This window comes from Macaca nemestrina, chromosome 11, assembly GCF_043159975.1.
Source record: "Macaca nemestrina isolate mMacNem1 chromosome 11, mMacNem.hap1, whole genome shotgun sequence".
Taxonomy (NCBI): domain Eukaryota; kingdom Metazoa; phylum Chordata; class Mammalia; order Primates; family Cercopithecidae; genus Macaca; species Macaca nemestrina.
Window position 1 is genome coordinate 20,024,756 of NC_092135.1, and position 21,358 is coordinate 20,046,113.

Below are 21,358 nucleotides of genomic sequence, written 5' to 3' on the forward strand. Positions count from 1 at the left end.
GTCAGCAGTGGAGGCTGCAGAAGATAGAATATTGCTGAACAGCAAGTGTTGCTGTCTGATTCTTACTCTGGAAGCTTCGTCTCAGGGGTGTACCCCACCGTGTGAGGTGTGAGATGTCAGTCTGCACCTAGTGGGGGATGTCTCCCAGTTAGGCTACTCAAGGGTCAGGGACCCACTTGAGCAGCCAGTCTGTCCGTTCTCAGATTTTAACCTCCCTGCTGGGAGATCCACTGCTCTTTTCAAAGCTATCAGACAGGGGCATTTACCTCTGCCGAGGTTTCTGCTGCTTTTTGTTTAGCTATGCCCTGTCCCCAGAGGAGGAGTCTATAGAGGCAGGCTGGCCTCCTTGAGCTGTGGTGGGCTCCACCCAATTCGAGCTTCCCTGCGGCTTTGTTTACCTACTTAAGCCTCAGCAATGGCGGGTGCCCCTCCCCCAGCCTCGCTGCCACCTTGCAGTTAGATCTCAGGCTGCTCTGCTAGCAATGAGGGAGGCTCCATGGGCTTGGGACCCTCTGGGCCAGGTGTGGGATATAATCTCCTTGTGTGCTGTTTGCTAAGGCCCGTGGTAAAGTGCAGTATTAGGGTGGGAGTTACCTGATTTTCCAGGTGTTGTGTGTCTCAATTTCCTTTGGCTAGGAAAAGAAATTCCCTTCCCTCTTGCACTTCCCAGATGAGGTGATGCCTAGTCCTGTTTCAGCTCTTGCTGGTTGGGCTGCACCAGTGGACCAGCACCAACTGTCCAACACTCCCCAGTGAGATGAACCCAGTACCTCAGTTGAAAATGCAGAAATCGCCCATCTTCTGTGTCACTCACACTGGGAGCTGGAGGCTGGAGCTCTTCCTATTCAGCCATCTTGCAGCTCCCGAACTTTTAAAAAAAAAAATGGATTTCAAGGATTTCCTTTATTTTCTTTCAAGCTGTCTGTTACAATTTATCCAGAATCTAGCTGAATTACAGAAGGAAGCTTTTTGACTACTCAATTTATGTATTGTGGAGTCTGAAGTGAAGGGAACATCCAAGGTATGTTTAAGGGTTTGCCAGGGGACCTGGGGTCCCTTCAACATTTTAAGCTGTCCAGGAAGAGGAAAGGGTAAACACAGAACAATCAAGGGCTGTTTTGTTCCAGGCTCTCTTTAGAGGCATGACCATAAGCCCCACTTTCTGCTGTATTGGAAGCCCTCCCTGACTGCTCTGATAATGCTAAATGGAAATGGCTACTATCTTCTTTTCCCTACACTTTAGGCTGTGTACAATTATCTATTATAGGATATGTATCATCTTATCTTTCAGTCAACTTTACATCGTCAGCACATAGCAGTTCTCCATAAGTGTTTGTTAAGTACATGAATGAAGCTGGGTGCCATGACTCTTGCCTGTAATCCCAGCACTTTGGGAGGCCAAGGTGGGTGGATTGCTTGAGCCCAGGAATTCGATATCAGCCTGGGCAATACAGTGAGACCACGTCTCAAATTAAAAAACAAAAAAAGGAAAAAACTGCATGAATGAATGAGTCCAAGACAAAGGCACTGGAGGACAAAACATATATGAAGAGTGGACCCTTTCTGTGATTTAAAAGTAAACACGAAACTTCCGGACAACTTTTCAAGATGCTAAATTTTCATGAACAAGCCAACTGCTAAATATTATTTAAAGATACGGGAGTAACTAACTGAAAAAAGAAAAAAAAAAAAAAGTAACTAACAGCCAAAAAAACTGGCTGCTTCTGAATCGTGCAAGGAAAGGTAAGAAAATGTGAGTCAGGGATCTATCCTTTTTCTGCAAAAGCCCTCTACATGGTTTTGTTTTTAACTACAAACTATTTAATTACTATGTATAGCTTTATAAAAGTTAAAATATTTAAAATGGAAAATTAGTCAATTTTTGGCCTGCTATAAGTCAAAGCATCCTGCTGTGCTTTTGACCTCATACAGTTGAGTACAGTTTTTGTTGTTTTTTTTTAAAGTTTTGTGCCAAGAGTCCTGACTACCAAAGTGTGTTGACCCTAAGCTTGGTTGACAAAGCTTGGTTAACCAAAGCTTGGTTAACAAATAAACAGAACTTTGAACTTTAATAAGGAAGTTCTAATGGACCTAGACTGGGTTGGGCAGGCCTACTGACTGCTGCCTGAAGGTGGCTGTAAAGGGACTAAGTAAATCAATTAACTCCACAGTTTTCAAAAAAGTCTCTTGATATCAAAACTTCTTTCCTTACATGCTTCTCTGATCCTGTGGAGATGAAAATTGACATCCATAGTCATATTCTACCAAAAGAATGGCCAGATCTAAAAAAGGTAATGGTAATTAATTTGCTGAATTATTTCTGAAACTTCTCCAGGGTTTCTCATTGCCTTTCTCTTCTTTATGGAATTAGATGTCTAGTTTATCTGCTTTGGTGGGGGGTAGGGGGACTTAAATTATTTGGTAGTTCTGATTTCCTAGTTTTTAAAAATGACTTTTACATTTATTTTGAAAGAACATTGGATTAAAGAAATAAGCGCTTTCTCAGAATCCCTTTTTTCCCTCAAATGAACCATTCTTTAAAATTTCCAGACAATTTAAGTAAAGCAGATTTACCTTTTTTAAAATCACATATTCAGCTGCTGGGAAGATACATGCCAACTACAGAATTTAAAGTTACAATTTTAAATAAAAGACTATTAAAAATGGAATGTGATCGGTTTCAAGGACTTCTAAAATATATCTCCTTTTCAAAATGTTTAAAATAAGTTTTAGAAGCACCAAGAGATAGCTTTGTGAATTTTTTTTTTAGTCTATTTTAGGACACTGCCTGAAACCTTTACTTTTTGATGTTCTTTATTCTATAAATCTTTGTCATGAAGAACTAGGAAGTAGGTACATCAAAAAAACCCCAGAATAAATGACATGAAACTTTTGCACAGTGACAGCTACTAAAAGAGTATTCTTTGTGTTTCTCTAAAGATGGAAATTTCCTTTTGTCATTAAGAACTTTTGAATGAATACAAAAAGAGGAAGGTGAGGAACATGAAGGAAATGTAAAATTGGCTAGAGGCTTGTTCAGGCTTAATATCAGGTTTTACCCAATCTTCAGCATTCTGCCAGTACTTTCACCCCACCAATAATGTTTCATCTTTTTTATCCCAAGTAAGGGAAAATGAATGAACCCAAACTTGAATTAAATGTGGTTCATTGTGCAGGTAGATGAAAGTATTTTCTTCTCATAGTTGTCTCATAGAAGAATGTTTATCTTAAGTATTTCTTTGTCCATTGGTATCTTAGGTAAGATGGGTGGTAGAAACTGCATATTGAAAAATACAAGTGATCTTTGAAAGCCTATCCTATATACAGCTAAGGATAAAAGCTAAACCACTCAACCTGCTCTTCCTAAAAGGACTCTACATGTTGACACAGGAACATGCTGTTCTGAGTGCTGTTGTCCTCATCAGAGTTTACTGAAGTGTAAACCGCTTCGCAATGTTAATGATTTCATGAAGGGAATGCACCAGTTCCTTTGTGAGAGTGCCTCTGCGTTATTTAGAAGCTGCATGCAGTCTCTTACATCATGTGGTGCCCACCGCTTTCTACCCCTCGTTTATGAGTATTTGCCTGACGAATGATGCAATGAACACATTGATTAATTCGTGAACACAAGAAGAAATAGAGTATACTCCCTAATCTAAGAGTTTTGGTAAAATCCAAATTTTAGTATTTGGTATTTTAAAATAGCCATAATCTATACCTAGCAAATGGCACTAATTCCTCTGTTACAGCTTTTTTCTCTATTTGAGTATGAAAGAACATCCACATGAAATGCTTTGGAAACCACCATGGTGGTCTCTAGAGGACAATGCCCACCTGTACTATCCCACTGAGAGAGTTAGCTAGCATGACCGACCCTCCAAGCAGGGCTCCAAGCTCCAGGGCATACACCTCCTTGTGCAGATAGGATTTTGAGGCTTAGAGAGCTACAGTCTGAATATGTACATCTCCCCCAAAATTCAGGTGAAACCCTAGCCTACAAGGCAATGGTATTAGGAAATGCAGCCTTCTGGGGATGATTAGGTCATGACAGCAGAGCCCTCATGAATGGGATTAGTGCCCTTATAAAGTAAGCCCAAGGAACCTTGTTCACCCCTTCTACCACGTGAGGGCACAGCAAGAAGGCACCATCTTAGAACCAGGAAGCCAGTTCTCACCAGATCTTGGACTCCCCAGCTTCCAAACTCCCTCTCCTTTCTATCATCAGCTATTGCTTTAAAGAGGGAGAGAAATTTTGTCCCAATAAACCAGGTTTCTTCTTCTTTTTTCATTTTTATGTATTTATTTTTATTTCCATATGCTATTGGGGAACAGGTGGTGTATGGTTATATGAGTAAGTTCTTTAGTGGTGATTTGTGAGATTTTGGTGCACCCATCACCCAAGCAGTATACACTGCACCCAATTTGTAGTCTTTTATCCCTCACTCCCTTCCCACCCTTTCCCCCTGAGTCCCCAAAGTCCATCGTGTCATTCCTATGCCTTTGCATCCTCATAACTTAGCTCCCACTTACGAGTGAGAACATATGATGTTTGGTTTTTCATTCCAAACCAGATTTCTTCTTATGTAGTAGTCTCACGTGCTGAAAACAGAAGCTAACACTTCATCACCACCATCTACATCACTTTCATCATTACAGTTACAATACTTCGTACTTCTAGGGAGAGACAGAGGGAGAAATAATTTACATAAACCTTGCAAAATATGCAGATAAGATTTACGCTATTCACTTGACAGATGAGATGCTTGAGACTCAGAAATGAACCTAGAATCCCAGAGCTATGGGGGCCACCACAGTCCCTCAAGAGCCCCTCCATCACCACATCCACCCTGAGAAAACTGGCCTGAGAGAGTACTGCTGCTGGAATAACCTTGACCTTCTTATACAATGAAGAGACAGAAAAGTAGAATCAACATGCCTGAAGTGATGGTTAACTAATGATGACAAAGGGCTGGGATTTGAGAAATCTTTTCATTTTCACTTGCTAATAATAATTTTAGTCAGAGTTACAAGTAGGATCCTTGAAAAAAATAATGTATCCGAAGTAGAAAGACAGTGGATTCAGGGATACTTGATCAAATTGTTTCTGATGAATGAGGACCCATACTCTCTGCTGTCACAAACAGGAGGTGGGGCCCAAGAAACCGTGGCAAAAGATGTTTCAGGTTGATCTGCAATGGATTATTCACAGCAACAATGAGGATGATACAGTTTCAGCTTTTTCCTCCAGCAAGGCTTTATTGACAGCCTACTGTCTGCCCAATAGTAGGGCTTGCAAAGATTCTTCTAATTATAAATGGAGCAAAAAATTCTGACCTCCAATTTAAAAATCATATACTTACACCTTCTTTTGTTAGCCATTGCACTTGATCAGCACAAGGCTTTAGAAGACAAAATCCTCGACATCATTTGATTTTTAGAAAATCCTTCTGAGGAGATAAATATCTGGTTTCATCACCCAGGAGGCTCATTATTCACCTCATGGAGGTGTGATGTCCTCAAGACATTAACAATGGTCATCCAGTTCATCCACTTTGATTCATATATGTGCATTTCAGAAACATATCTCTTGTATATAAAACTGAATTTCCTGGAATGTTTTCAATTTCCTTTTTATTTGGCATGCTCATAAATGCCCACGAGACACTGGTTATTGTCAAACACTTTCAGATTTTAGATGCTTCCTGGGGCATATGCTCGGACCAAAACCACTCCCAGGGTCATAAATTTTAGACCCCAGGCTCGGCTCAACCTGGGATGAGAACTGAGGGTCTACGTCAAGCACAGACCTGGAGAAGAATAAAACTGCCCTGAATAAGTTGGGTCTTTGCAAGGGGCCTGTGAGGTAAATTGGCACTTTACACTTTCCAGGAAAGGGAGGGAGGGACACAGAGGGGCAAAGGGCTCCTTTCTTCATGGCTCTCCTTAGTTCTGACCCCAGGGTATTCTATTTGGGGTTGGAATAAGACTGTCACCACTACTGCCACCCTGACCACCATCCCCACTGCTACTATCACCACGGCTGTCACTGCCACCACCAGCACCATCAGCCACGATGGGTACCACCACTGCCACCACATTCACTACTTCAGCCACACCACTACAGCCACCTCACTCCCTCCACCATGCAATTAGTGCCCCCACCGTCACCACCATCACCATCAGCATCACTGTTAGCAGGAATGAATGAAGCCCTGTCCACTGGCCAGGCCTGGTGTCAGCAGCTTTATACGCACTATCTCACCTAATTCCCCTGAAAACTTATGTCCCAGCCACTCCTGTTAGCCTCATTTTTATTAATACACATAGGGAAACAGTGACTTGGAGACATTTCACACCAACAAAGTCAAGTGCCTTGTAAGTGACTTGTTGCATGTGGGAGGATCCCTCTGCTCTGCCTTTCCTACCTCCCTGCCCTTCCCCAAATGGAATACTTCTCTACCTGCTAACATATGGGTTAGAGTTCCTTACAGAATTATGAAAAAGTAACAAAGAAAGAGAGTGAGGAAGAAGGGGGAGAAAGCAGGCAGTAGAGAAAGAAGGAAATAAAACCCTTTCTTCTACATGAAGGATAAAAGTTCGATGGCAAATTTCCAGTTAAAGAGCACAGTCTTAAGTTTACTCTAAAGTGTAACTGATTAAGGTCATATTCCATCCCCCGCCCCCAACATATCTCTCTTGGCAGCCTTTTCCAGGGGAAAAGAAGGAAAAAGTACAAAGGTATTGAATGCATGAAGGGCGAGAGCAGGGGTTGGGGGCACAAGCAAAGGAGAGGCTGGGTGCAGGGAGGAGAAGCTGAGTTTCGGCCGACAGTCTCCCTTGCCTGCCCAGCCTCCAAAACCGAGTCTGCGGATGTCACTGGGGAGGAAACAGAAGACAGATTTCTAAAGGTAATATGATTATTTGGGGCTAGGACTCAAGAACAGACCTTTTACCTGGGTGGAATAAGACTGGTATAGAATTAATCCAAACCTTACGAAGCTGTTGAGGCAGACCCCAGGCACAGACACAGAGACACAAACACCTCTATGCTACACTGTGGCCCAGGCCCAGACCTTCCCTTCGGTCCAGAGGCGAAGGGAGCTAAGAAGGGTCCACCAAGACCTGACTCCCTACAGACAACTTCCCTGCACTGCGGCATGAGAATCAACTGCTGTACCCTGGCCTCATCCCGCCACAACAAACGAGAGGTTGAGCTGACGTTCAGCTTGCTTTACTCGCTGACCCATCACCGCTGACCGACTCAGAGTCGTTAAGGAGCTCCCTCATGTAGCTATCTCTTGCCTCCATTCCTTCCCTCTGACACCACACTGTGACAGCCATGCAGGAAGTGTGGAAATCCTGAACACTAGAAGATCCTCTCCAATCTGACTCCAGGACTACCTTTTCAACGTCCCTCCCAATACCACAGCCCAAGGTGTGAAGTCAGCTCCCTCCCCAAGGCCCCCAGAGCACCTGTGCCTCACGGTCACAGTGCGTCTCACATGCCATGATGTGGCCCTTTGATTCCTTGCCTCCCCCAGCCTTAACCTCCCAAGACTCTGCTCCACATGGGCTGGAACTGTCCTTCCCTTTTATTTTCTCTTCCCTAGTAAGACTTGTCACAGATGGGATTCCATGAAAGCGTGAAGAAGGAATAATGATATGATGCAGTATGATACATGATAAAGCCAGTAGTTATTTGAGTCATACTTACCTATGTTTTCAGTCGGTGGCTTTCCACAGTTTTTATGCATGATTCCCAGGCGGAAATCTATTTTACGTTGTGACTCAGTACAAACATTTATATACACTAAATGGGAAGAAAAAATGTTATGAAACCATTACTTACTACATGGGAGACATTCTAATTTATTCTATTCCTTTCCATTCCTTTACTCTATGTATTCCAAGAAGCAGACCCTGAGACAAGGATTCAGATACAAGTAGTTTGCTTTGGAGGTGATCCCAGGAAACACCAGTAGAGTGAGGAAGTGAGACAGGGAAAATAGGGCAGCCAGTGAAAGGTTTGCATTCCAGAGCAAAATGTGTGCCTCATCTCTGCGTTATCCAGACCGAGGGGTGGGGTACGGTGTGTTCAGTGTATTTATATACAACTCCCTCAATTATCTGTTAAGGGCTGTTGGGCCAAGGGGATGCAGGGAGCTAATTTCATAGTACTTCTTACCTGCTAGGTTGGCTTGATCAAAGCAGGTTCCCGGGGAAAGCCCTCAGCCAATGAAATGCAGGCGCTGGCTGATGGAGGTGGGCTGGTATGCACAGAAGTGTCAAAGCGAAGGGATACGAGCGGGACACCAACAGCATCTGCTACATACATGATTTCCTGTTTTAAAATGTTTGAGTCCCTATCCACTAAACTGATATCACAATCTACTCATGGATTGCAACGCAGAGTTTGAAAAGCAGTGTATTTCCTAAAGAGTGGTCCTTAGGGGCAATGTACTCCTGGTAACCTGTGACGTGATTTTAGGTGGTACATGAACAATATTTTTTCATGTTAATCTTCATTTAAAAAATTCAAGCTGCATTAGGGGAAAAGATAAAAGCAGCACTGCTGAGATAACAGAATTTTCTTCTTGTGTAAATATATTGAAGGAAAAATGTAAGTGAATTTAATTGTAAATACTAAATAGGCGATACATGGGTATGGGGGAAATGGGAAGGCAATGCTTGAAAGGTGGAGCTCAGGATCCTCTGTGCTAAGCATGCCCCTTGATTGCAGCCTGGTCTTTGCTCTTTGACTCTAACTGTGCTTCTCCCCACTGCAGAGGTTTGGCTATGAAGGCTGGGTGCAGCTCCAACACCACAGCAAGGTGAGTTTCTTCCAAAGCATGAACATCAGTAGGACTCAGGGACAGCTAAGCCATGGGATACCTCACTGCAGGCTGGGCCTCCAGGGAACCCCACTCTTCTGCCCATGTATTAGCTTTGTTGTAGGCAAGGGAATAGCACTGAGATTTCTCAGAATAATTGGGAAAAATGGAGGTGACTTCAAAGAATAGTATTTAGGAAGATAAAATTGGAATTTGAGAACCCATCAAAAAGTCTCTCTCTCTCTCTCTCACTCCTCCCCCCGCCACCAACCAATTTCAGCATTTATTGCTCTGCCTCAAGGAAGTGACCTAGTGCTACCAGTTATTACAGTACATTAAGGCTGACCAAATAAATGGGACAGTAAGGTTTGAGCATAAGCTGGAAAAAATAAACAATGGAGACAAAGGAGAGAAGACAGTGTTACTAAGGGTTGAGTTCGGTAAGAGGAAAAAGCAAAAAGAAGGCGGCTGTGGGCAAAGCCCTGTAGAAATAATGAGGCCCAAGAGTGAGCTGGGAGTCTAGATCTGCCCAGGGTATGGGTCTGATTTCATTTTCAGAGGCATCATACGTCCTCTTCAAGTTCAGAGGTAATATTTTTGAGCTTCCAGCTGGCATACAGACATGACTAATGCAGGCTCTGGAGGACTTGTGGTCTGGAAATCCAGTTAATGTGCAGAGTTAACCCAACGCAGCATGGAAAGGTTAGGGCTCCCTTTACATCAGGTTCTAAGGGGCAGAGATTTGGGCACCAAGGATCAGAGAAGGCCTTCTGAAGGAAATGATGCCCATCCACATCTTAAAGCAGGTGGGAGGCTTGCCTAGGGAATGAGGAAACCATGTTCGAGGAAAAAAGAAAGGGAACAAAGGCATGAAATATTAAACATATGTGAGCTCAGAAGCACTCAGCTATGGATGGTACCAGCATTTCTCAAACTGTGGTCCCACAACCAGCAGGTTCACCATCACCTGGGAACTTGGGAGAAATGCAAATTCTCAAGCCCTGCCCCAGTCCTACCAAATCAGAACTCTAGAGGTAGGGCAAGCAACTTGTTTTAACAAGTCTCCTAGTGATTCTGATGCAGAGTCAAGGGTTTTTTTAATTAGTAATTTTTTTAAAGACAGGGTCTCACTCTATTGCCCAGCTGGAGGGTAGTGATACAATCACAGCTCACTCACAGCCTCCAACTCTGAGGCTTAAGTGATCCTCCCACCTCAGCTTCCCAAGTAGCTGAGACTACAGGTGCGCACCACCATGCCCAGCTAACTACTTTTTTATTTTTTAGACCGGGGGTCTCACTATGTTGCCCAGGCTGACCTCAAACTCTGGGCCTCAAGTGGTCCTCCCATTTCAGCCTCCCAAAGTAGCGCATTCAAGTTTGAGAACCACTGGCTCTCGCACATTCATTCACTGACTCACTACTTTTTATTGAAACTCGTTTTGTGTCAGGCCCACCAACCTAGACACTGGGAATATGCTGGTGGACAAGACAGACATAGTCCCTGCTCTGATGGTGCTCAGATTCTAGGGGTCACGAGTCAACATGATCAATTCAGAGAATGGAATATAAAGCAGTGATGTGATAGAGAGCAAGAGGCTGGCTGGTCAGTGACCTGGCAAAGGCTCTGAAGATGAGAAGGGAACACTTGGAAAAGTGTTCCCGGCTGGGGGAACAGCAGTTGCAAAGGCCACCAACTGGTAAAGAGTTTATGTGTTCAAGGAACAGAAAGGAAGGCAATGTGGCTGAAATGCAGTGAAAGGGGGAGACAGTAGGAAATGGGCTGGCAAGGTAGGCAGAGGCCTGGACACATGGGGACTTGCAGGGCATGCTAAAGAGTCTGGATTGCATTCTCAAAATAATGCAAATTCTTCAAAGGGTCTTAGTGGCTTTAAAAGACCACTTTGGTTGCTCTGTGGAGAACACATAGATGCAGACAAGAGTAGGGAGAGCGAAGAAACAGCAAGAAGATGGAGAGGAAGCCAGAAACCTCATCAGACAGGGTCATGAAGGATTTAGGGGTTTAGGCCCCGAAATGAGCTTAGGGCTTTGAACTTGATCCTGAAGACAGTGGGGAGCCACTGAAGAGTTTTTTGGGAGATATATATATATACACACACACACACACACACACACAGACACACACACACACACACACACAGACACACACACACACTTTAAGTTATGGGATCCATGTGCCAAATATGCAGATTTGTGGTTCACTGCACCCATCAACCTGTCATCTACATTAGGTATTTCTCCTAATGCTACCCCTCTCCTAGCCCCCTACCCCCGACAGGCCCCATTGTGTGACGTTTCCCTCCCTGTGTCCATATGTTCTCATTGTTCAACTCCCGCTTATGAGAGAGAACATGCAGTGTTTGGTTTTCTGTTCCTGTGTTAGTGTGCTGTGAATGGTTTCCAGCTTCATCCATGTCCCTGCAAAGGACATGAACTCATCCTTTTTTATGGCTGCATAGTATTCCATGGTGTATATGTGCCACTTTTTTTTTTTTTTTTTTTTTTTGAGATGGAGTTTTGCTCTTGTCACATAGGCTGGAGTGCAATGGCACAATCTCGGCTCACCGCAACCTCTGCTTCCCAGGTTCAAGCGATTCTCCTGCCTCAGGCTCCCGAGTAGCTGGGATTACAGGCATGTACCACCAGGCCCAGCTAATTTTGTGTTTTTAGTAGAGACAGGGTTTCTCCATGTTGGTCAGGAGGGTCTCGAGCTCCCAACCTCAGGTGATCCGCCCACCTCGGCCTTCCAAAGTGCTGGGATTACAGGCGTGAGCCATTGCACCCAGCTGGCCACATTTTCTTTATCCAGTCTATCATCGATGGGCATTTGGGTTGGTTCCAAGTCTTTGCTATTGTGAATAGTGCTGCAGTAAACATACGTGTGCATGTGTCTTTATAGTAGAATAATTTATAATCCTTTGGGTATATACCCAGTAATGAGATTCCTGAGTCAAATGGTACTTCTGGTTCTAGATCCTTGAGGAATCACCACACTGTCTTCCACAATGGTTGAACTAACTTACACTCCCACTAACAGTATAAAAGCATTCCTATTTCTCCATATCCTCTCCAGCATCTGTTGTTTCCAGACTTTTTAATGATCACCATTCTAACTGGCTATCATTAGTTAGAATGGTATCTCATTGTGAGATGATATCTCATTGTGATTTTGATTTGCGTTTCTCTAATGACCAGTGATGATGAGCTTCTTTTCATGTTTGTTGGGCACATAAATGTCTTCTTTTGATAAGTGTCTGTTCATATCCTTTGCCCACTTTTTGATGGGGTTGTTTTTTTCTTGTGAATTTGTTAAAGTTCCCTATAGATTTTGGATATTAGCCCTTTGTCAGATGGATAGATTGCAAAAGTTTCCTCCCATTCCGTGGGTTGCCTATTCACTCTGATAATCATTTATTTTGCTGTGCAGAAGTTCTTTAGTTTAATTAGATCCCATGTGTCAATTTTGGCTTTTGTTACCATTGCTTCTGGTGTTTTAGTCATGACGTCTTTGCCCATGCCTATGTCCTGAATGGTATTGCCTAGGTTTTCAAGAGTTTTAAACATCACTGTCTCTGAGGCAGTTCATCCTCATCTTCTTCAGTGTGTCCAGTAAGTGCCAATTCAAACACTGTGCTTCACTTCTTCCATTCAAAATGCTAGTTTCTAGACCAGGGTCTGATGCTCTAAGCTGGCCTCAAGTCTCTCCGATGGAAAGTATGATACGAATGGAGCTGACGGCAAAGCAGCTAGGAAGCCCCAGCTGCAGGTACGGGGAGCTGCGATTTTTTCTTACTCCATGTCCCTGTCTTCAGTTTGTCCTTCAATAGTGGATTTGAATGGCCTTCATTTCATTTTGTTTTAATACCAAGAAATTTCATAAACTTAGTAGCCAAATCTCCAAAAGAAAACAAAAAGGAAATATTTTCCAGTCACATCTACTGACTTATTTATTTCCAGCAAAATTTGATACAATGGTAATCAAATAGGACAAAAGAGTAACACACTCCCTCTCTCTCAAAAAGAAAACAAAGCAAACCAAAACAGACTCAGTCTGTATTTTTCATAATTACAGTTGTCAGGGATTCGAGTCCATCGAAAACAATATGCAAATGTAAATGATATGCAAATGTATGCAATTACACAAATCAGGCTGAGAGCGATGAGAAAATCCAGGATTTGGGATTTGAAAATAATTCTTACTCTCCTATGTTCCTCTAGTGAAGAAATATTTTCTGCCCCCAGGATTGGCTTACCTGGAGATTCCTGTTCTCTCAAACGTCTTTCCAAAACATTTCTCTGGTTTGTCCCATTTCTCTTCTTAACTCTTGGTTTTTCAGTGCTCCCCAAACAAATTGAGGGGTAGTCATTTGTCACGACAAAGCCTTGCTCAGAACTGAAAAACATTATTTGTCTTTTGATTGAATATTTATTAAAGTATAAGCAGCAGGCCAGTCCTTGGTTTGTATGACAACCTGCCAGGCGCTGCATGGGGTGGGGGCAGAATTGTGCCCTGATGGCAAAGACACCTGGGAGCATTTTAAAGCCTCCGACCCAGGAGGGTAGACACAGGCCTGCTTCAAAGCTGTAGGTCAACAGCATCTAGAAACACACAATGAGTTCGTCCCAGGGCCTTGGGAACACACACACACACACACACAGACACACGCAAACATTTGTATCACACTTAGGATTTTTACATACATAATTGTCAGACCCCTCACTCTTATGGACCACGACCCCTCACTCTTATGGACCATATTTGTGTTCCCCCACCCCAAATTCATATGTCAAAGTACTAACCCCTTTAAAAATGAAATAGATTGTAAAACAAAATAGCAGAATGCACTGCTTATGGCAAGAATAAATATTGTTTCATAAAACTTCTATCTCAGTTTGTGTCTGTACAAATAGATATATATGGGTATTCTTAATGACAATGAAAAATAGCTTTTTTTTTGAAATGGAGTTTCGCTCTTATTGCCCAGGATGGAGTGCAACGGCGCCATCTCGGCTCACTGCAACCTCCATCTCCCGGATTCAAGTGATTCTCCTGCCTCAGCCTTCCAAGTAGCTGGGATTACAGGCATGCGTCACCATGCCTGGCTAATTTTGTATTTTTAGTAGAGACGGGGTTTCACCATGTTGGTCAGGCTGGTCTCTAACTCCTGATCTCAAGTGATCCACCTGCCTCAGCCCCCCGAAGTGCTAGGATTACAGGCGTAAGCCAACGCGCCCGGCCGAAAAATAGATTTCTTAATGTGGGGTCACAGCCAAAACTGGCTGAAAGCCATTGATCTCATCCAATACTTTCAGATGTTTTCATTTTTAAGAATAATTTATTATTATTATTTTTATGTAAGTAATATTTGACTAAATGCTCCTTTTTAGATTCAAGCCATTAGAGATAAAGCTACAATTCTCTTGGACCAGCACTTCCTGTTCTCAAAAGTACTTTTTTAAAAAATAATTTCAACTTTTATTTTAAGTTCAGAGGATACATATGCAGGTTTGTTATCTGGGTATATCGAGTGATGCTGAGGTTTAGGGGTACGATTGATCCTGTCACCCAGGTGGTGAGCATAGTAACCATCGGAAATGATCAGTTTCTCAGGCCTTGTCCCCTCCCTCCCAGCCCCCTCTGATAGTCCCTAGTGTCTATAGTTGTCATCGTTATGTCCATGTAAACCCAATGTTTAGCTTCCATTTCTAAGTGAGAACATGCAGTATTTGGTTCTGTTCCTGTGTTAATCTGATTAGGACAATGGCCTCCAGGTGCATCTGTATTGCTGCAAGGCTATGACTTTATTTTTATGGCTGCATAGTATTCCATGGTGCATATGTAACATACATGGAATACTACATTTCTTCATCCAGTTCATTGTTATGGGCACCTAGGTTGATTCCATGTCTTTGCTATCGTGAACAGTGCTATGATGAACATACAGGTGCATGTGTCTTTTTGGCAGAACAATTTATATTCCTCTATATATATACCCAGTAATAGGATTGCTAGGTTGAATGGCAATTTTAAGTTCTTTGAGAAATCTCCAAACTGCTTTCCACGGTGGCTGAACTAATTTACATTCCTACCAACAGTGTAGGAGCATTCCCTTTTCTTTTCTTTTCTTTTTTTTTTTTTTTTTTTTTTTTTTTTTTTTTGAGAAGGAGTTTCACTCTCGTCCAGGCTGCAGTGCAGTGGCGTGATCTCAACTCACCGCAACCTCCGCCTCCCAGGTTCAAGCGATTCTCCTGCCTCAGCCTCCCAAGTAGCTGGGACTACAGGCACATGCCACCACACCTAATTTTTGTATTTTTAGTAGAGATGGGGTTTCACTATGTTGGCCAGGCTGGTCTCAAATTCCTCACCTCAGGTGATTCACCCACCTTGACCTCCCAGAGTGCTGGGATTATAGGCGTGAACCACTGCGCCTGGCCCACATTCCCTTTTGTCTACAGCCTCACCGGCATCTGTTATTTTCTGACTTTTTAATAATGGCTATTCTGACTGGTGTGAAATGGTATCTCACTGTGGTTTTGATTTGCATTTCTCTGACGATCAGTGATGTGGAGCATTTTTTCATGTTTGTTGGTCACTTGTATATCTTCTCAAAGGAATTCCTATTAACAGTTTGGTGGATATCTTCCCAGATCTTCTCCTATGGTTTTACTTAAATATGAATGCACCTTTAAAAATGACAGAGTATTATTAGTATGTGATAGGTCTGGTTTTTAAAGCTAGATGAATCGGGTTCCAAATAGAAAACAAATGGACACTTAAATTAGACTATTTTGAGAAGAGTTCATACAGAGACTATTTATAAAGGTGAAAACATGAGGAAGTTTTACAGAGGTAGGCAGGGGTTAGATCATGTAGGGCCTTGCAGGCCAGGTTAAGGAGTTTGGATTTTACCTTCAGGGAAAGGGAATCCATTCAAGAGTTTTAAGTGGGGCAGTGGCAAGATCTGAGATGGAGTGGCTCACTCCTGTAACCCCAGCACTTTGGGAGGCATAGGAGGGCAGATCACTTGAGGCCAGGAGTTCAAGACCAGCTTGACCATCACGGCAAAACCCCATCTCTACTAAAAATACAAAAATAAGTCAGGTGTGGTGGCAGGCGCCTGTAATCCCAGCTACTCGGGAGGCTGAGGTGGAAGAATCGCTTGAACCCAGGAGGTGGAGATTGCAGTGAGCCGAGATCACATCATTGCACTCCAGCCTGGGCGACAGAGAGAGACTCCGTCTCAATTTAAAAAAAAAAAAAAAAAAAGGAAGACAAGAAAATACATGTCTGATGATACATGCAGTATCAGATATTTGAAATACCAGCCATATTTGGGCTTGTTTGTGGATAGTATTAGAATTAGAACTCAAAAGTCAGAAGTTCACAGGTTAGGTTCCCTAGGAATCAGACTCCAAGATGAAGTTCTGGCTTTAAAAATATAAAAGGTGTATTTAAAGTGTGTTATCTGGATAGTAATAGTTGCATGGAGGAATTCTTTAAAAAAAAAAAACTTGATTTTCTTTTGAGAGTTTAGGAAAAAACAAGACTGGGCTCTGGTTGTGTAAATTAAAGCAGCTTGCTCCCATTACTTGGTTATTAGTTTAGTTTAAGATCTTGGTTAATGCTGAGGTCAAGGTTAAAAAACAGGACCCAAGAAATCCCTGTTTCCTCCTCTAGCAACAAGTGCTGACCCCTGAGGCAAATCCACAGCCTTACCTGAATGTAAAGCGACAGAGATCAGGGACGGACTCCTTACAATGGCTGTCAGCTCTCAAAATTCCGGCTGGAAAAAAAAAAAAAAAAAACCAATGAGAATTGGGGGCTTATCATAGGGGCTCAGCTGCTCTGCAGTGATTTTTACTCAGGAGTTCTACCGACTTGCTACGGTTCATTTTTCTTTTTTTTTTTTTTTGAGACGGAGTCTCGCTTTGTCGCCCAGGCTGGAGTGCAGTGGCCGGATCTCAGCTCACTGCAAGCTCCGCCTCCCGGGTTTACGCCATTCTCCTGCCTCAGCCTCCCGAGTAGCTGGGACTACAGGCGCCCACCACCTCGCCCGGCTAGTTTTTTGTATTTTTAGTAGAGACGGGGTTTCACCATATTAGCCAGGATGGTCTCGATCTCCTGACCTCGTGATCCGCCCGTCTTGGCCTCCCAAAGTGCTGGGATTACAGGCTTGAGCCACCGCGCCCGGCCAACGGTTCATTTTTCTTACCATGGATCTAGCATGAAGGATGTGAAAAAGCGAAGTTTGGTGAGTCTGCTTTCCCTGCTATGTAATGAGAGGCACTCCCTGCCCCTAAAAGATCAAACTCTTTAGGAAATTATAGTAATTAACTTTAGCCTACTACATAGACACCAATCACCAAATATCAGCCTTATGAGATGGAAAATGGCTTCATAAACCGGGGCTCTATACCAACTAAGCATATGGCCTTGGAGAAGTCACTGCACCTTGTGGACTTATTAGTAAAATGCAAGGGCTGAACTAAATAATCTATTGCAGCTTTAAGATACTCTGCTTTGTTTGAAATCAAAACTTACTCAGGTATCTCCCACAGAAACCCAATTTCCTCCCTTGCAGTTGATAATACGTGGTAAAATCTGGCTGTTATTTATTGAGCGTGCTCTCTGGCCTGGTGCTAAGTTCTTTACATTCTATAATTGAATCTTCTTTATCACTCAGTGTTCTTAATTGCAAACAACAGAATTCACTCTAGCTAGTTTAATTAGAAAAGCAGCTCACAGAGTTCCTGTGAGGGCCAGAGATCAAGCTCTGAGGGCTGTGCTAACATGATCAATGCCCACATTCACCTGGTGAGCTGCTTCAGCAAGGACACAAGTGTTGCCACTCCCAGTCATGGAAAGGATGCTCAGCTAATGCTGCCAAGGCTGGAGACTAGAAGCTTTGCCTCTGCTGCTCCAGTCATGTTCAACATCTTAGACAACACCCCTGTCTACAGGTGGACTCTGCATAGTCCCTACTTCCTCACATTGCTCACTTCCAGGTCAAAGTTAAATGCACGGGTGGGTGCATATAATTGGCAAAGCCCAGAGCACATGCCAGTGCCCTGTTACAAGGGAGACTGGGAAAGCATATTTTGGATTCTACCTCAAGAAAGCAGAATGTATAATTGTGAACATTTCTTCACACATAGGATGTGTTCCAAGGACGTTGGATGGCCACAAGTATGACAAGTATAATGATCCACATTTTACAGATAGAAAAAGTGAGGCTTAAACTTAGAGGGCCCACAACTTCACTAGTCAGCGCTGCTAGTAAGTAATTTAATGAGATTTAAACCCAGAGCTGTCTGAATGCAGACTGTGCTCTTTGGCACTCTGCTATACTGGGTATTTTTATAGTGATTAAGCTTTCCCAGCAAGGAGCAAAAATAAATAAAAGCTCCAATTTGACAAATCAAAGTTTGTTTCTTAACTTTTTTTTTTCACCATCACCCCTCTCCTCTCCCCTCTTCACCAAACGAAGAGACATGTGTTCCTATGTCCTATTTGTGCAATCATTATCAGTCAGGACTCTTGCTTGCAGGCAACAGAAACCAACAATCATTAGTGTAAGAAGAAAAGATATTTGTTGAAATATTTTAAGCCCTTCAAGAATTACAAAGTATCTGTGGAATCAAGCTCAGAAAACTTGCAGAAACTCAGGGAATTCCCATGGTTGAAGCCACAGCCAAGGCAACACCACAGAACAGCCTGGCTAGGAGGCCGCTGCCCCAGCAGGATACTGCCCCCAACACCACTGCCAATAGCCACTGTACCTGGCCACTACTGGAATCACTGGCAGAATAAATCCAACTCTTCCTGGTGTTTTTGCATCACTTAATGCAAAACCAAGCATTGATTAGCCAAGCTTGGGGCAGGGAGAGCAAGTATTTGGCCTTCTGCAGAGGGAGGCTAGGCCCTGCCTCCACCAAGACTCCTGCAGGAGATTCCCCAACCTAGGAAGTGGTTCAGATGCTGGCATGGTAAACAGAGGATCGGAGCTGAAGTACATCAGTCTTGGTGTCATGATGTCAGAGAGCCACCTCTGCTAGTGTGTGGACACCTGTCACAATTACACATGTCAACTTGCTCACTGACCTGTTGCCCATCCCTGAGAAATAAAATGTGGATCTGAGGTCTTCCTCATATATGTGCAAAGTGAACAGGCTACAGCACTTAAAGGTGAAAAGTGTCCAGCCTTCTTCATGCAGGAGATGGGGCAGGTCTTGTCTATGGAGTAGAAGGATGAAGGCTTGGATGCAACTCATGATCAAGCCAAGAGGAGGAGGAGGAGGAGGAGGGCAGTGGACTCCACCAAGCACAGCTCAAAGCCTTTGATCATCGCACACCCACATGGACATTCTATGGGGCCCAAAGGTAACCTTGAGGCCCTGAAGCACCACCAAAGGTGGTGTGCCCTCAAAGCAGAGGAACACTGTCTAGCTCCTAATTAGCTATACAACATTAATAACAAATAATCACAATAACTAACACGTATGTGTCAGATACTCCACTAAGTGCTTTATGTGGATTATCTTATTTCATGCTCACATGATCCCTTTAATGTAAGTCACATTAATTTTTTAAGGTAAGTCATTATCATCCCTATTTTAAAGATAAACAAATGGAAGCTTGAAGATACTGTTTAACTCGCTCAAGATCACACAGTAAGTGGCAGAACAAGAATTTGAATTCAGGCAATTTTATTTCTAGGGCCTGCCCTAGTTCTTTCCCTTTTCTTTAGGAATCACAAACTGGAGGCCCAATGTAGATGCCACTGCCATGTTCTGCGCAACCATTTAGTTTGGCCCCCTGCTCTGAGTGTTAAACAGTTGTGTGTTCCGTAATGGCTGTAACAGTTACCAAATAAGAGTATACAAGGGTTCCCTTTTCTCCACATCCTTGTCAACACTTATTATATTTTGTCTTTTTGATAACAGCCACCTTAACAAGTATGAGATGATATCTCATTTCTCAATGATTAGTGAAGTCAAGCATTTTTTCATATACCTGTTGGCCATTTGTATGTCTATTTCAGGTCCTTTGCCCATTTCTTCACCCAGTTATTTGTTTTCTTGCCATTGAGTTCTTTAAGTTCCTTACGTAGTTTGGATAGTAACTCCTTATCAGATATATGGTTCACAAATATTTTCTCCTGTTCCATAAACTGTCTCTCTACTCTGTTGATTGTTTCCTTTGCTGTGCAAAAGGTTTTTAGTTTCTCCAGCTTTGTTCTGTTTGCCTTGACTATTTGAGATCTTTTGCGACTTACATGAAATTTATGGGGTTTTTTTTTCTATTTCTGTAAAAATGTCATTGGAATTTTGGGAGGCATTTTATTAAATCTATAGATTGTTTTGAGTAATATGGACATTTAAACAATATCAATTTTTCAATCTATGAACATGTTTTTCCATTTGTCTGTGTCTTCTTTAATTTTTTCATCAATGTATTATAGTTTTCAGATCTTTCACCTTTTTGGTTCGATTCATTCCTAAGTATTTTTAAATACTATTTTAAATGGGATTGCCTGAGGCTGGGAGCAGTGGCTCAAGCCTATAATCCCAGCACTTTGGGAGGCCAAGGCCGGCAGATCATGAGATCAGAAGTTCAAGAATAGCCTGGCCAACATGATGAAACCCATCTCTACTAAAAACACAAAAATTAGCCGGGCATGGTGGCACATGTCTGTAATCCCAGCTACTTGGGAGACCAAGGCAAGAGAATAGCTTGAACCCGGGAGGCAGAGGCTGCAGTGAGCCAAGATCATACCACTGCACTCCAGTCTGGGCAACAGAACAAGACTCTGTCTTGAGAAATAAATAAATAAATAAATAATGGGATTGCCTGATATCTTTTGCAGACTGTTAGCATATAGAAATGCTATGGGCTTTTAAATATTAATTTTGTATTCTGCAACTTTACCCAATTTATTAGTTTAACAGTTTTTTGGTGGAATATTTAGGGTTTTCTATATATAAAACCACGTTGTCTGCACACAGAAACAATTTTAACTTCTTTCATTCTGATTTAGATGATTTTTATTTATTTTTCTTACTTAATTGCTCTGGCTAGAACTTCCTTTATGATGTTGAGTAGAAGTGGCAAAGGTGAGCCCCCTTGTCATGTTCCTGATCTGAGAGAAAAAGTTTTCAACTTTTCATCATTTTCACCATTGAGTACGATGTTAGCTGTGGGATTGCCACACATAGACTTTACTGTGTTGATAAACAAGAAAGTTCATGTACGGCAATCCCACAGCTCTATTCCTTCTATACCTAATTTATTGAGGTTTTTTTAAGTCATAAAAGGACACACAAATATGTCATTTTTTTCCTGTATCTATTGATATGATCATATGTTTTCCTGAAAAAAAATAAAAAATAGAAATACTATATGATCCAGCAATTCTACTCCTGGCTATATACGCAAAGGAAATGAAACCAGTACGTTGAAGAGGTATCTGCATTCCCAAGTTCAATGTAGCATCATTCAAAATAGCCAA

At 42.5% G+C, this 21,358-nt stretch overlaps 1 protein-coding gene and 1 long non-coding RNA gene across 6 annotated transcripts in view; one reads left to right on the forward strand and one right to left on the reverse strand.

Annotated features, from left to right (window-relative positions):
* Nucleotides 1-21,358, reverse strand: part of LOC139357080 (uncharacterized) — a 128,124-nt gene that overhangs the window by 44,726 nt on the left and 62,040 nt on the right. The window contains exons 3-4 of one of the 2 annotated variants that reach the window (XR_011609698.1): nucleotides 16,567-16,633; nucleotides 7,715-7,810 (exon numbers count right to left, since the gene is read on the reverse strand). This is a non-coding gene — a long non-coding RNA (uncharacterized lncRNA). The other variant, XR_011609699.1, reaches the window with a different exon arrangement.
* Nucleotides 2,113-21,358, forward strand: part of LOC105492548 (aminocarboxymuconate semialdehyde decarboxylase) — a 64,419-nt gene continuing 45,173 nt past the window's right edge. For 2 of the 4 annotated variants that reach the window (XM_011759757.2, XM_011759758.2), the window contains exons 1-2: nucleotides 2,113-2,291; nucleotides 8,787-8,831. In XM_011759757.2, coding sequence (XP_011758059.2) covers nucleotides 2,235-2,291; nucleotides 8,787-8,831 — 102 coding nt within the window. In that variant the 5' untranslated portion in view covers nucleotides 2,113-2,234. Of the gene's footprint in view, nucleotides 2,292-6,864; nucleotides 6,909-8,786; nucleotides 8,832-21,358 lie in introns of those variants that run through there. The other 2 variants (XM_011759759.2, XM_011759760.2) reach the window with 2 other exon arrangements.